This window comes from Serinus canaria, chromosome Z (assembly GCF_022539315.1).
Source record: "Serinus canaria isolate serCan28SL12 chromosome Z, serCan2020, whole genome shotgun sequence".
Taxonomy (NCBI): domain Eukaryota; kingdom Metazoa; phylum Chordata; class Aves; order Passeriformes; family Fringillidae; genus Serinus; species Serinus canaria.
The window spans coordinates 63,827,203-63,842,460 of record NC_066343.1 but is presented as its reverse complement, the minus strand read 5'-3'; the positions used below and the strand labels follow the sequence as shown (position 1 = coordinate 63,842,460).

The 15,258-nt window shown below is 34.7% G+C and overlaps 1 protein-coding gene across 1 annotated transcript in view; it reads left to right on the top strand.

Moving 5' to 3' along the window:
* The window catches only part of WDR70 (WD repeat domain 70), a 131,731-nt gene that overhangs the window by 31,155 nt on the left and 85,318 nt on the right, over positions 1–15,258 (top strand). Inside the window, exons 7-9 of the mRNA XM_050986878.1 lie at positions 4,852–4,985; positions 10,121–10,274; positions 11,614–11,690. Coding sequence (XP_050842835.1) covers positions 4,852–4,985; positions 10,121–10,274; positions 11,614–11,690 — 365 coding nt within the window. The remainder of the gene's footprint in view (positions 1–4,851; positions 4,986–10,120; positions 10,275–11,613; positions 11,691–15,258) is intronic.

The following is a 15,258-nucleotide window of genomic DNA, read 5'->3' as shown; positions in this document are numbered from 1 at the left end:
ATGGGTCTAATATAGACTTTTTTTTGGTCATGGGTTTCAAGGAGAATATTATTGCAAACAACTTCTTTGCAGCTAAGTACTTAGTTTTACTTCAATCTTTTAGTGCCTTTTATACACCATTCTCAATTTCTTGAGATCTTGTCTTCCTTGTTTTGACTGCATCTTTTCTAGTTTTTATCTCCACTACTGCTCCTTTGCTTTCTTTTAAAGATCCACAGTCAAACTTGGAAGTAGCCTTTTTTGCTCTATATATTTCTATCTCTGTATAATCACATCTTTCAATATAAATAAAATTGTTTTTGTGGGCTAACTGACCTGTAAAAGATGCATTGCACAACACTAAACAAAACAGAGTGGATTTTTCTACACAGAGTACATGCAACTGCTTTGCATATTAATTGATATGGATACTGGGTTTTGCAAAGTAGTGTGCTAGTGCAAATCAGTTTCCCATTTTACATGGGACAGTAACTGCTTCTGCAGTATGTTCCTTGAATACACATCCTAACAAACTTTGTTAGGTAAATTTTTTTGATTTATTTTTCTCTATATTAAACCAGTAAATCTTTTCATGGCTTCCTAAAGAGTAAGCTCATGTTATTTCTAACTAAAAGGCCTTGTAAAGTGGAAGTTACAGTTTTGGAAGACTTCTGAGATATTTTGACTGCAGGAGAATGGAGCTGTCATCACCTTGAACAGAGGTGAATTGTAATGTGGGATATATATAGCACAGCTGGATTAGACTGGATGCAGTAAATTAAACATATTGAAAAAAAATCTTTTCTGTAGAAGGGCTGGGTTTTTTTTTTTTTTCTTTTTTTTTTTTTCTTTCTGGTTTGTTTTAGAACAGTGAAACCATTTACCCCTGGCCTTAGACACATAAAGATGGGAATAACTTAATATCTTGATTTTGGTGCTTTGCCCCAATGTTTTTAAATACAGTCTTCTCATTATATTCATACAGTGTACTGTATTTCAGCTAAGCTTATACATCCCATCTGTACCTCTTCAATCTAGTGAATGTGGATTTGATGATGACTCTATTCCTGTGCAGCTGAGAAATCTCAGGAAAGACTTCCCAAGCTAGAGAGTCTTCCCAGAAAACTGATTAATTTCCCAGCTGTATTGCTTGTACAGTGAAATAGGAATTACTGTTCCCAATGAAACTTCATATATATTTTTTATTTCTCATCATACTTTTTATATATAGGTGGGTATGAGAAAGATTATGAAATATGTGCTTTGTAATATCTCATTTCATAACTGCCCCCTCATACAGAAGTTACTGAATAGAACACTTGAGTGTTCTGATTAATCTGGTGATGCCCAGTTTTTCTGCATGTCAGAAATCAAAAATGAAATGGCTAGGGTTCAGAATTGCCATTTAAGTTGTAAAAGGGGCATATTCTTTTTAGAAACACATGGGATTTCTGCAAGTGAATGCCCTGAATTACAGCAGAACATGTAGATGTAGGAGTCAGTTGCCTGGTGAATAGAATCATCATTTCTGCAACATTTTGGTTTTCTTGAAAGTACTATTTTCAGACAGTTGGCTATACTAGGGCATTGTATATTTGAAATATTGTGAGGTACCTGCGTTGCAGAATCACAGACTTTTCTGAGTTTGAAAGTGACTCACAAAGATGGACAAGTTCACCTCCTGACCCTGCACTGCACCATTCCCAAGAGTCACACCATATACCCAAGAGCATTGTCCAGGCACTTCTTGAACTCCGTCAACTGCTGTGACAGCTTGCATGGGGAGCCTTTTCCAGTGCCCAATCACCCTCTGGGTGAAGGACCTTTTCCTAATACATTTCATTAAGAAGGACTCTGTGAGAGACAGAACCAAAAACTACTTATATCCAAAAAGATCACATCCACTGTCATCCGTTGACTAACTTGATGGCTTACCTTGTTTTAAAAGGAAAATAGATTTGATAAGCAAGACTTTCCTCTCATGAGGCTGTGCTGGTAGTAACTGATAACAGTGTTGTCCTTCTTACCCTTCTTGAAAACTGGGACCAGTTTCATCAGTTTCCAGTCGGCTGGGACCTCTCCAGATTCCCAACACTGCTTGAAAGTCATCAAGAAAGGCTTCAGAATAACATCAGCCAGCTCTTCGAGGATTCTCAGATGAATCTCATCAGGCTCTATAACCTGATGTAGGGATCCACTTGGAGCAGCAGATGCTGCTCAATTTCAGGATTGGCTGGGAGTTGATAATTTTCACAGTCATGGTTTTGGCCCCCCCTGTCAAAAGACAGAGGCAAAGAAAGCTTTAAACATCTCTGCTTTGTCTCTGACCTCTTTGTGAAGTGTGCATCCTTATTCTGTAACAGGCTGATATTATTTCTACACTGCCTTTAATCATTAAAGTGCTTGAAAAAAAAGTTCTTGTTTTCCCCCATGTTTCTGAGCAGCTTCAACTCCAACTGAGCTTTGCCTGCACAGATTTTCTTCCTGCAGCAGTAAGCAGCACCTCTGTATTCTTCCCACGTCACCTGACTTCGCTTCCCCTGGGCATATACCTTTCTTTTTTGCCTTACTTCTGAGAGAAAATCCCTGCTTAGCCAAGCCAGGCTTCTGCCTCACCTGCTTGATTTCCAGCATTGGGGAATAGCCTGTTCCTGCCTTAGGAGGTGATGCTTAAAAAGTGGCCAGTAGAGAGCTGGTCAGCAGTAGTGATAACCTGAAGGAGAAGATGACTGAAAATTTGTCTTTGATAAGATAAGGAATAGCTAAGTGAACTTTTTCTCAATGATACTGGAAAAGAAATTTCAAAAGAAGCCCATACTATTTCATGTTAGGAAATCCAAATTCTAGGGAAGCAAATTGTGCATTTTAAAGAATAAATTTCGTTCACACAGGCTGTTTTTATTGGGACAATTGTTTTCTGTAGGTTACTTTTTTCATGAACTTGCTTCCATGCTTTAAAATATTTTCTGTGGGAACTATTCAACAGTTTATATAAGTCTTTAAAGTGTCCATAACACAGTGTATATAGATGTATACTAAAGTTTTGAAGAAAAAGTACAGTAGTAGACTGATATATCTTTGAGACAAGTTTTTTTTGGTGGTATTACTATGTGTCTGCATTAAATCATTGTCCCTGTCAGTTCTTCTCATGTATAGTGTAAAGAAGATACATATAGGTAAGCATCTTCTGTGCAAAATTCTTGGTATTTTTGTACATCCGTATCTAGAATTTTTAATACTGTTTAAGACATCTTAAAAAAGTAATTCCCCGAGTTCTTTTCTTCCCTGAAGAAATTCAGTTTTGCTAACCTGTAGTCATGACATTATTCTCAGGCATTACCCTCCACTCGGAAATGAAGGGGGTTTTGTCTCTTATTCTGTATAAAGTGTTTTTGTTTGATTGGGGTTTTTTCCACATGGTTTTGTATAAGTCAAATATTCCTGGTGAATTCTTTTTCCTTCAGAATTTTCTGGTTTGTCTCTTCAAATGCTTTTACTGACATTTTATAGAATGTTATCATTATCATCATCATTACCATTATCATGACTACTAGTACTAGTACTACTATCTTTCTTCTTACTGAAAGGTTTTTTAATGTGATGATTATCTATCTTATAAATGTGAGATGACCCATGGTTTTGTTTTGTTTTTGTTAAAAGTAATCTGCTGGTTATAGTCTAGGTTTAATCCATGGGCTCCATTAAAATGTAAGCATGAATTCTATATGAATTTTATCTTTTAATGAAAACTTCTTCAGGCATTTTAACCTTTAATATTAGGTGTAATTTTGAGTAATTCCAAAAATACTCTAGTTTTATGGTTTTTGATAGAACTTTTCATTACTCTCTTACGTAGACAACTTAATTTTTTGAGAATTAATCTCTTGGTATCTAAATTATATTAATGTTTGAAACCATAGTAGTAAATACAATATTTTCACAAATGTGAAAGGAAAAGAAATAATTTTGAAGGTAAATTATTTTAAATAAATATTTTTAGTGAAATGCCTTCTGTTACCTTATTTCTCCATGTAGTGATTTGAACACTACTGTTTGTTTTAGTATATGAAATACTATTTATTGTACTATAGAACATTACCATTCTTCAAATAAAGAATTAAAATAGATTTTCAGTAAAATTTCCATTTTACTTGATCTGTGATTTGAGAATAACAGATAAGAATAATGAGCATAAGCATTCTTTCCTCAGAATTTCTAATAGCTCTGAGAAGCTGGTTTTGTGTATTAAAAAATTGGTTTTAAGAAGTTGTTTTGACCTGTTTTGTTACAGTAGTATATTTTTAAAATCTGTGGTTTAAAAAAAAAAATTAAGTTTATACCCTATTTTATTCTTCTCTTCCTTTTTCAGAAGAGAAATTTACCTAAGCAATGTGTGTATGCACAAGAACTGTCTTAAATGAACTTAAAATCTTAAACTAGTGAATGTTACACATCATTTTGTTACCTTGCTGGAAATATTGTTTGCACTTTTGGTAGAAGTCTAGAGTACAATTTTCTTCATAGAAACACTTAGCCACATTTTGCAATGAGATTATTAGGAAGTAAACACTGTAAACTATTTTTTTCTCAGCTGTCTTCAGTAGTTTATTTAGACGATGTAATTGTTCACTTCCATTCTTACTACCACTTCAAAAGTACTTTAAAACTTTATTCAAGGTAGTGAAATTTCAGAATGAAAATGTAGCTAAGGTATTTTAGTAAGAAACCAGTGCACTGTGTTGTTTGAGGCTTGGGTTTGTTTGGGTTTTTTTTTAACATTAGTAATGTTTTATATTTTGGTGACACCCTGAAGAATTGTGGAAAAAATAAAAAACTTGAATGATTATGATTATCATTTTTTTTCCTTCACAGGTTTCTGCTTTGGGGTTGGATCCTTCAGGTGCTCGTTTGATAACTGGTGGATATGATTATGATGTAAAATTTTGGGATTTTGCTGGAATGGATGCCTCTCTCCAAGCTTTTCGGTCACTCCAGCCTTGTGAATGGTAGGCATGAAGGCTGCCTTTTGCACATAATGTTTCATGTTAAGCTCCTGGTAGAATGCACAATAGCCTTGTAAAACAGCTTGTTTAAAAGGCTCTTGAATACCAAGGAATATGAACTTATGAACTTGGCTCCTTATTTCTTTTCCTGCTTGTTGCAGTGACTTGCATTGTTTCCCCTTTTAGAAAGCTACAGGTGGATTTGCCAATGCAATTTTTAATAGCACATCAGAAAAGGAACCTCTGGAAGACAAGTTGACTGTCATAGTTGTAACTGACATTAGTAGAATACACTTTCTATATGTATTCTGCTTACATAAAACTAATAAAGAGAAGAAGCAAGTTAAAACGATTGACCCCTTTGTGGGGAGCTTCTCTAGTTCCTGCTAGGATTTCTGAAGGGAAGGTGATTTATTTAATTTTCATGAAGTCCTCTGTTTCAAAAAGTACTGGCCCTTTGCATTGCAGTGATTGCTGAATAACGACATAGTGTTAAATACTGTCTTTTTTAAAGAAAAAGATATCCTTATTTACATTTATTTCTATGTTTCTATATATGCAAACTGAAAAGAAAATGCAGGAAGCATTTTTAGAGAGTTATTTTCCATATTATCCATATTGTTCACTGGTAATTAAAAAAGTAAGTTAAGTGAGTTCATTTAATTATTCCAGAGAACTGGAATACAGATTTCCTTCAACAGTGGTGCACACTGAACTTTCTGAAAAATATATTGAATAAAATAAAACACAGTGATTTTAGCAAGGTACTTTCTGATGTCTGGCTTACATGGTACAGTTTCTAAGGTACTTTTGTGTGATTAAAAAAGGGATTGAAATTTTTTATACACAGAGCGAGTAGTACTTAGAATGTCTATTTTTAATCATTACTATCTTAAAAAGCTACAGCTGAGTTATGGTCAGTTTGAAAGGCTAGGATGCATATAACAGTCTACAGATATGCCAAAAATCTAGATAATGAAAGATGTGAAGAAGTTAGGACTGTTATCCTCAACAGGAGCAAAACAGAAGGGGGTCCTACAGCTGGTCTGAAGTATGAAAAATTGGAAAAATAAAAAGCGTGCTTTAATGCATTATGCAATTCCAATCTCTTTGACAGACCTTGACTTCTTATAATAAGCTGACAAATGATACATTTACTTTGAAAACATAATTAAGTAAACATGCCACTTGGGAATAAATAAATAAATAAATTAAATAAATGTTTTCACATATAAAGTGACATTCAGATTTTTCTGGCATGAGTTTCATATACCTGATTAGTTAGCAGGATATAATTGGTATTGTCTTTCCTCTGGTATAACTGAGCAGAAGGAGCTGACAGTCTTTACTCCCACAGTAGGAAATTATTTTAATGAAGCATTTTCAAGTTTAGCAGAAGAGTGCATTCAAATTTAATTGTACTTGCTAATAATGGTGTAAAACATAAATATTGTAGAAAAACCACAAGTAGAATGTATGTTAGTGCTTTATTTCAGGGATAGCTTGCAGATAAATTGGTAAGCTCCTTTTAGCAAAAAACTAATCGTAAAATATAAACTTAAAATACTTGTTATTCTTGACACTGATAATTTAGTAAAGGATCTCATAAGTATTTTTATATAAATGTTCTTTGTGAAATTCTTGTGATTTGAGTACATTGATGTATAAATAAAGTACTTAAAACATAAACATGAAGTAATATTAAAAATAGACTTGACTGGTGTGAAGTTTGGAAATTACATTTATGATGCAAGTCTCATGAACTAAATTTGGGGGCTCAAAAAACTCATTATTCAAATATAACTTCTGTATCTTTTTCTAAACATAAAACTGAAACTATATCGCTGTCTGGTAGAAAGATTCAACTTCAAGTTCTTTCATGCTGACATTGAGACAAGCTGGTGAACACTATGTGGAATATTATATAACTTGTGTCCAGGTGTATATATGTTCTTACATTACTTTTTCACTATGAAGTTTATTATTGAAGGGCTATTAGCATTTACAGACTTGAATTTCAAAGAATTCTGAGGAGTTCTGGTATGGAAGCATTAGGTGTTAGCAGAAATCCAGATCTGGAGCCATAAATTTAATTTCATTTTAAAAATAAAGGAGCCTGAGATCAATTCTGTATTGTCAAGGCTCATTTTGTAGCATAGTATCACGTTACTCTGTTAATTTCTCCTTGGATTTGTGATGTAAAGTGAAAAAAAAATCCAGCCTGACAAAAAGCTAGTACTTTCAAGCCATACCTTGGTGTTAAAGCCAAAAGGAAGTGTAAGGCAAAGCTGTTATGTGCGTAGAAAATATTTGTGTGTCATGATTCTACCCATGCATATAGCTCTGTTCTGCAGGTCCTGGTACAGAGTGCTGTGCACATTTGGCAGTTTTAAACCAAAATTACTCAGATTGATGCTATTAAAAGGAACTGTTTTTATAAGTTTCCCAAGACTTTTGCTTATAACATTAAAAAGAGCCAAAGACGTTTTCTTAAAGAGCGGCCTTTGTAGAGCCTCACTTTTGGTCATTTTCCAGTAAACATGAGAAAAGTGGTAACTTCTGCGACTTTGCAAATACCCTACTTACAGCAGCAATTTTAGACATGATTTTAGAAGTCACATTGCATAGTCAAGAGGGTATGGGTTTAGGTTTTTTGTTCTTCAGGTAATGGTCATGGAAATCTTTTTTTTAAAGCTAGTATTTTCACATGACTGATTTGATAAATTATTGGTTATGTTCCATGGTGCTAGTTGCTGTAAAATCAGTTGATTTTCCTTGCTAGAAGAAATTTCAAGACAAAAAAAAAAGCTTTGTTCAGCTTAGTTTTGTATCATCAGACATGCTGATACAGAACTACTAAAAAACAATGAGATGACATTGTTTGAATTATGAACAATGCGGTGTTATTATAATTAATGCCTGTAGTTTGACTTTTAGTATTTTGGTGTCTGAAAACAGGTTTGGTTTTTTTTTTTCTGAAGACTCTGTGGGCCTTTATGTATTGTGGATTCTTTCAGAAATCAGATTTTACTTCTGAGCTGTTAGTTATTACCTAGTGGTCAGATCCTTTTCATGCATGAGACATGCATCAAGTGAAAAATATGTTTTAGTCTAATTTTTAAATGTTTACTTTTTATTCTTACATTTCAACAGTGATAAGTGCTAAATATGAACCTGTGCTTTGGAGATGTTGGCTGTTTTGCCATTTTCAGCCTTACAGTATGAAAAATATAACTTAATGAGTAATTCAATCTGTATACGGTACTCAGGTGGGGCTCAGGAATATTTTGTGAATGAATCATATGATAGGACTAGAGCTTGGAAGTACAACCGAGAAAAAAATTTTAATTCCTAAGGTGTTTTTTTTTTTGCAATAACTGAATCTCATGTATTCTTTAGTATAGGTTTATCAGCTGTCTGCAGAGAGTATTCTAGACTTTAGATATTATTTCTCTTGTTGGTTTCCTGTAATTTCTTTCAGTGTTTTCTCTGAGCTTAATGTCGCTGGCCATCTTCTTTTCTAAGAAAGTTTTAATTTTTTCTCTTGAGTATCAGAATGTTTATTCAGACATTGACTGTGATCTATTTTGGAAATTTACAGATTTGAATGTCTCCTTTCTATTAAAAATCAGCTTATAATACTCCGTCCAATTTGGCTGCCAGATGGTATTACATAATAGGGTGCTTGAAGCAATTTTTAGCTTTTGAATTGCAATGAAATCAGTTTTGCCAAACATTTTTTGAATAAGAAACTTAGGCTTAGTTTACATTACTATGATCAATGAAGAACTTTTAAAGTAAGCATTACAATATTTCAAGTGTTTCATGTAGTAACTCATGGTTTGAGGACATTTTTAATAGATAGTAGCTACTGCTCAGAAAATTATGTGAAGTCACTACTGTATAAGAACTAAAATGCTAAAATATTAAGTTACAAGTTGCACAGTTGGTTTTTTTGGTCATTGGAGTGTTAACTTCACTAATAGGAAATGTTAAATGAAAGTGTTAAAAGGTAGTTCCTGAAAGGTGCTAGGATTTGAATGCACTTAGTAATGTTCTTAAGCAATAAGAAGATATTTCTTTGAGAATACTTTGTATGCCACGAGAATCCAAATCTAGCTGGCAAATGTGTTCCGGTCCTGTACTTGAGATTAATCTAGAGGCAGAGGTGAAGTATTAACAAAGAGTAATGTTACTTTGTATATTCTAATAATGTGCTGGGATATAGATTCTGGCAGGTTTGAAGTGGATAGACTGCTTTGCATTCTTTGCTATCCTTATAATGAAGTATAGGGAGGGAATCAAAGGGATATCTGCTTCACATAGAGCAAGACCCTTGAAATTTGTTCATAATTTAAGATGATGAGAGAGTATGCTGAAGCTGGAATTGGGCTACTCATTCATCAGTCAGCTTTGCACTTTCAGTTCATCTCTGTCATCTTGGTATTATTATTCCATGGTTTCTGCTGCAGGTTTTCTCAGTCAGTGGAACATGTATGTGAGAACACTGTTAAAACAAATGAACAGTCATCTAAGATATAGTAAACTAGACAGGTGGTTATCTACAGTCATGTTTCCAGGGCTGGTGGTATTTTTTAACTTTATCTTAAAGTTTGATGAAATTAAAGCCCTGACCATAAAAAAAAGATTTAAGAATGCTGACCTATGACTAATATCCTGATATGTGAGGTACAATGAAGTTTTATGTATAACTACAACATCCTTTTATAGTAATTTACAGATTACTGTAATTTCACATTCTACTTTAGAGAAGATGAAAAAGAATTTTCATCTCTAGGTAGTTAAATCTGACACATATTATTTTTCCATTGGAGTTATAATAGCATTCTTAAAGAATTATGTTTGCCAGAAATGGCATTTTACGTGTTTGATAAGCTATGTGTAGTTAAAAGAAACATGACACACACAGCAGAATAAAAAACTTTATTTCATTAGTAAAGATTATTTGTCTCCTGCCTCTCTGATATAGGAGTGTGTATAGGTCTGTTTCTGCAATGTGGTTTCTCACCATTAAGATTTTTGTTTTAATGTAAGTAAGTTTACAGGAACGTTAACTGAAATGTTTTATTTCTTTTTTTTTTTTTTCTTTTCTTCTTCTACTACTTCTTTCTTTATAGTCACCAGATCAAGTCTTTACAGTATAGCAGCACAGGAGATGTCATTCTCGTTGTCTCTGGTAACTCTCAGGCAAAAGTTCTTGACAGAGATGGCTTCCCGGTAATGGAATGCATAAAGGGAGACCAGTACATTGTGGATATGACAAACACAAAGGTAAAGTCAGGGGCTGGAAGTCGTTTACTTGCATGCTGTGAGTTTAAGACTATTAAGCAAAAATGTGTATATTTTTAATGGTAGTTAAAAATGCACATTTAGAAGGGCTTGTGAATAGTTCTGAAGTGCTTCAGCTGGTTGTGGATGACCTTGTATTTTCTGTTGTACTTTGCCCTTGTATTTTCAAAAACTTTGATACAATTCTCCTGTTTACCTAGTTTATTTAAATTCAGGTCAGTTTTTTAACTAGCTTAAGCCTAAACAGTAATGATAAAATCTAAAGCTCAGACTGATGATAAAATTGATTTACCTTTTTCTTGTAAAGTATATTGCCAAATAACTAGGCTTAATGCTGTTTTGCCTTAAGCTGTTCTTGTCAGATAACTATTTCTTTTGGCTGGTGATACATATATAAAACCATCAAATAACATCTGCTTTAGTTCTAGTTTGCTTAAAAATAATTTAGATTTTCTTTCTCTTGTAAATGTCTAGAATTCCAGTATACTGTAGTCCAATAGTCAAAATGCTAAAATATTTGTTATATCGCCTCATTAACTTTTCAGTATTTCTCTCCTTATTTGTGCCCAAAACAAACTGAAGTCATTGCAGCATTACAGGAGTAGTTTCCAAATTTCTCTTTGAACGAAGACAGTGAGCATGTGCCTGTACTTCAAGGAAATAAAGCCAACTGGACAATATATAGTCCACTAATGTAGTTATATTCATAGTCATCATAATGGTAATTGCTTACTTTGCATGAAACGCTCTCCTTCCGTTTTTTTGTCTTATAGGAAAACAACTGACTAGTCAATTTGCAACTTTAGTATTTTATGAAAAACTCATCTGAGATTAAACCCCTCTTGATTCTAAAATTCTGTTTCCTCAGCTTTCTCCAGAAGGATTTCTGGCTAGTGTAGACTGACACTGGCATATTGTGTCAGTATTGTTGTTACTGTTAATTCTGTTATTCTTCTGTTGCTTGAAAAAGTTTGTGTGACACTGTAGTGATGCCTACAGTGAAGGATGTTGTTTCATCCTTTCTCTGCATTACAATTCTCCCAAGAGAAAAAGAAGTGTGATTCTATGCTCGTTTCTGAAAGGAAAAAAAAAAAAAATAGAAGAATGTAAGGGTTTTTCTAATTCAGAGATGAAAATAAGCAAGGATGAAATGAATAGAGTACACACAATCTGTTGAATCATCCTGATGTCAGCCAGAAGGGCCCAAATTTTTGCCTCAGCTTTCAAGCGTGATTTCACTTGAAGGATTTGGAGAAAAATTTGTAAAGCCTTGTAAGACAGCTTAAAAGTCCCTTTAAGACCTCTATGTTTATTTCTTTAGGGTCACACAGCAATGCTCAATTCAGGCTGTTGGCATCCAAAGATAAAGGAAGAATTTTTGACGTGTTCTAATGATGGGTAAGTATTGAGGTCTCTCTTTGACTCTGTATTTTGGGAGGCTTGTTTAGCTCACGTGTTTTACTGTGCCTTAATTTACTTTAAATATAATTCTTTTTAATCTTTAGTAACTACTTAATATAGTGAGACTTGGAAGCAGATGTGATATTTGTTTTGCCTCTAGTTAATAAATGTATTTTGTTTGTATTATTTTAGTTCTGTAACTTAAAATAATTTTTAATAATATTTCATGAAATATTATTGGTATTATTGGTAATATTTCATGAAGTATTACTGGTATTCCTTTGGAGTAGTATAATTCCGGTGGAGAAACTCAATGTAACTGAATTCACTAGGAAGATTGAAGATTTGAAGTTACAAGTTTCACTTTAGGTGTAACTGAATATTGATGGATGTTGTTTGACAAGTGTCAAAGAGACTGTTGGAAATTATTTTGTGGCTTCAGTCTTCATCTTTGTGGTTAGAATCAAATGGCAAAATGTCAATTAATTAGGTTACTGCAGCGGTCAGTAGCAGGTTCATGGATGATTTTTTACTGATGTTCCAAATATGTAATCTCCTTTACTCTAGAGTGACAGTAAGGATTGATTTTCCCCACTAATGTATCTGTAGAGTGGTCCACTGTAAAAAGAAGACTTCAGTTATCAATTTCTTTAAACAACATGGTTTGTTTTCTTTTTCGCCTAAAAGGGACTGACTTACTGGTTTAACAAGTGGGTACATGAAAATATTATTTGAAGGGGAAAATTCGCAGTTTCTGATAAGACCATGTCAGAAGGAGAAAAGCCCCAATTCTACATTGTGCTTTATGGAGAAATTAAGTTTTAAAAATACACTTGAGCAAACTGTATATTGTTCCAGATTTTAGGCACAGAGGTACTACTTCCATAATAGGATTTGTTATTAAATGCTAGAATCAGTACTTTAGACAGTTTGTTGATATTTTGAATGCAGTTAGACATTAGTGCAGTTTCTTTATTAGGTTGAGTAGTTTATAGAGATCATTAAAAACAAATTAAGATACTATAAATTATGAAGACTGTCTAATTTTCTCCTGTCTAATCAAGTCCCCTAACTAATATAGCAAAAATGCACTCAGTACATTCCTGATACGTGAATTGCTGTGAAATAAAATGGTCTGGACAAGTAAGAGAAAACCAGATAAACACTACTATAAATGGCTGCATAATTGCATTTTCACAGACACTTACATGGCTGAAATTACAAGAAAAGTATTTTAAAGTGATTGCATTGTGCTTTATGCTAGTGACAAGTCTTTTTAAGGATCTGGATATGTCCTGTGAAAATAAACAATTTGTATTGCTTAATTTGCCCCACAGGGCTTGAACACACTGTTCTGTCTGTGAAATTTAATAATAACAGAAACTAAAATCTCTCCAGAGTTTAATCAGTAATTCATTTTAAGATTGGAGTTGTGAATGAGAATTGAAAAGAATAGTTCCAGTTGGAAGGGACCTACAATGATCATCCAACTGTCCGACCAGTTCAGGGCTGTCTAGAAGTTAAAGCCTGTTGTTTAGGAAATTCACCAATCAGCCATATCTCCAGGAAGCCCGTGATGGTCTGGAAACACCTTATCAGTAAAGAAATGCCTGCTAGTGTCCTGTCTGAACTTTCCCTGGCACAGCTCTGAACCATTCCCATGCATCCTGCCCCTGGATGCAGGGCGAAGAGCTCAGCACCTCCCTGAGCCCTTCCCCTCCTCATGAAGCTGTGGAAAGCAGTGAGATCACACCTCAGCCTCCTTTTCTCCAAAATGAAGAGAAGCCCAAAGACTTCAGCTGCTCCTCACAGGAGGTTCCAGCTCTGTTTCCCTCCTCAGGAAGGGAAGGACCTTCCCATCCTTCTCCACCTGCAGGGCCCAGCAGGCCCCAGGTGAGGCCACCCCAAGGCTGAGCCCGGCGGGACCATCCCCTCCCTGGGCCGGCTGTGCCGTGCTGGGTGCTCTGGGATGGGGATTGTCCTTGGGGCTGCCCGGGCTCTGCTGACCCACAGCAAGCCTACAGAGCTAAAAAAGCTGAGTAGGGAAAGTCGTCTGATCATGGCAATATCTAGTCAGCTTCAAAAACATAATTAAATTCAAAGAGATAAATAAAAGCCTTAATATTATTTCCATTAACCGTGTTGTGTGAAGGTGAGTTGAGTTAGTGAGTAGTACACCTTTGAAAATATGGGTTCCACTAGTAAATTTGGAGCACAAGTCTGATGAGGAGCAGCTGAGAGAACTGGAGAAGAAGAGACTGGGGGGAGGAGTCCTTAACAGTCTCTACAACTCCCTGAAAGGAGGGTGTGGCCAGGTGCCAGTCTGTCTCTTCTCCCAGGTAACAAGAAACGAGGCAAGAGGAAATGGGCCTCAAGTTGCACCAAGGTAGGTTTAGATTGGAAATGAGGAAAAAATTCTTCTCTGAAAGGTTGATCAGGCATTGGAACAGGCTGCCCAGGGGAAGGGGTGGAATTGCCATTTCCTGGAAGTGATTAGGTATATGTATTTGTGGGGGATCTGTCAGTTTTAGGTTAATGGTTGAACTCAAAGATCTTCAGCGTCCTTTCCAACTTTAATGATTCGAATTGACAGCAGTTGCTGCAATTACACCAGGTATTTTAACCAGTATCATGTGAGATCCTGACTTTTTGGTGGTAATTTTTGAATGAGGAAAAATAACTTCTGTAAGATTGCTTTAATATGGTATTCTCAGAGAAGATTTTGTGTAGGAGAGTAACATTAGAGCACTTACGTGTCAAGGCAGAGAGTTTAAATCTAAAGAAAGAAATGGTCTGTGTCAGCAAGCTATAATTGAAACTTTTATTGGTTTATGCCTAAAGGAAACAGGTTTTCTGAATTTTAAGTAAATGCAATTTGTACCAAGCATTCTAGAAACCAGATGCTGTTCATTTAATACTGTTTATTCGACGTTTTGGTAGAACGAGTTATGGATGTCATTAAATGTTACAACTGCATCTGTCTGTCAATCTAATTTTTTTACATTTATTCCAGTATTTAGACTTGACCCGTAGGTGTTAAAGAACAGTATTTCATCAATTTGTAAAGCTGGCTTTTTTATTCAAGCCAATAGATTTGCACTTAGGTAAATGCTGGCTGAAAAATGAAACTGTTGAAAACCAACATAAAACTTGGTTTATGTTGCATGCAAAGAAAACAATATAATAAGAAAACTTGAATTTTGAGGACTGTGGGCTTCTCAGTTCAGACCAAAAGACTGGCAGTCTTTATTTTAGGGAAGAGAGATCTAAGTAGGAGAGTATGTGGTCAAAGTTTGTGAAATGTCCAAGATGGTAGGTGAGCTGAATGTGGAACTTATTTTTGAAAACGTCTTTGAAACCCAAGAGGTATTTCTTGAAAGTGGATAAAGTAAAGTTTAGAAGTAATAAAAGAAGAAAAGATGAGTGCTGCTCAGATTTATTCTGTAGTGTGTTGTCATAGGAGGACATGGAGGCAAGTTAAAAAAGGTATGAGAAAAATGCATGTTTAGAAGCACTTACAAACAGGAAATGCAATAGGCATTATAATATCTTCTATATGACAGTT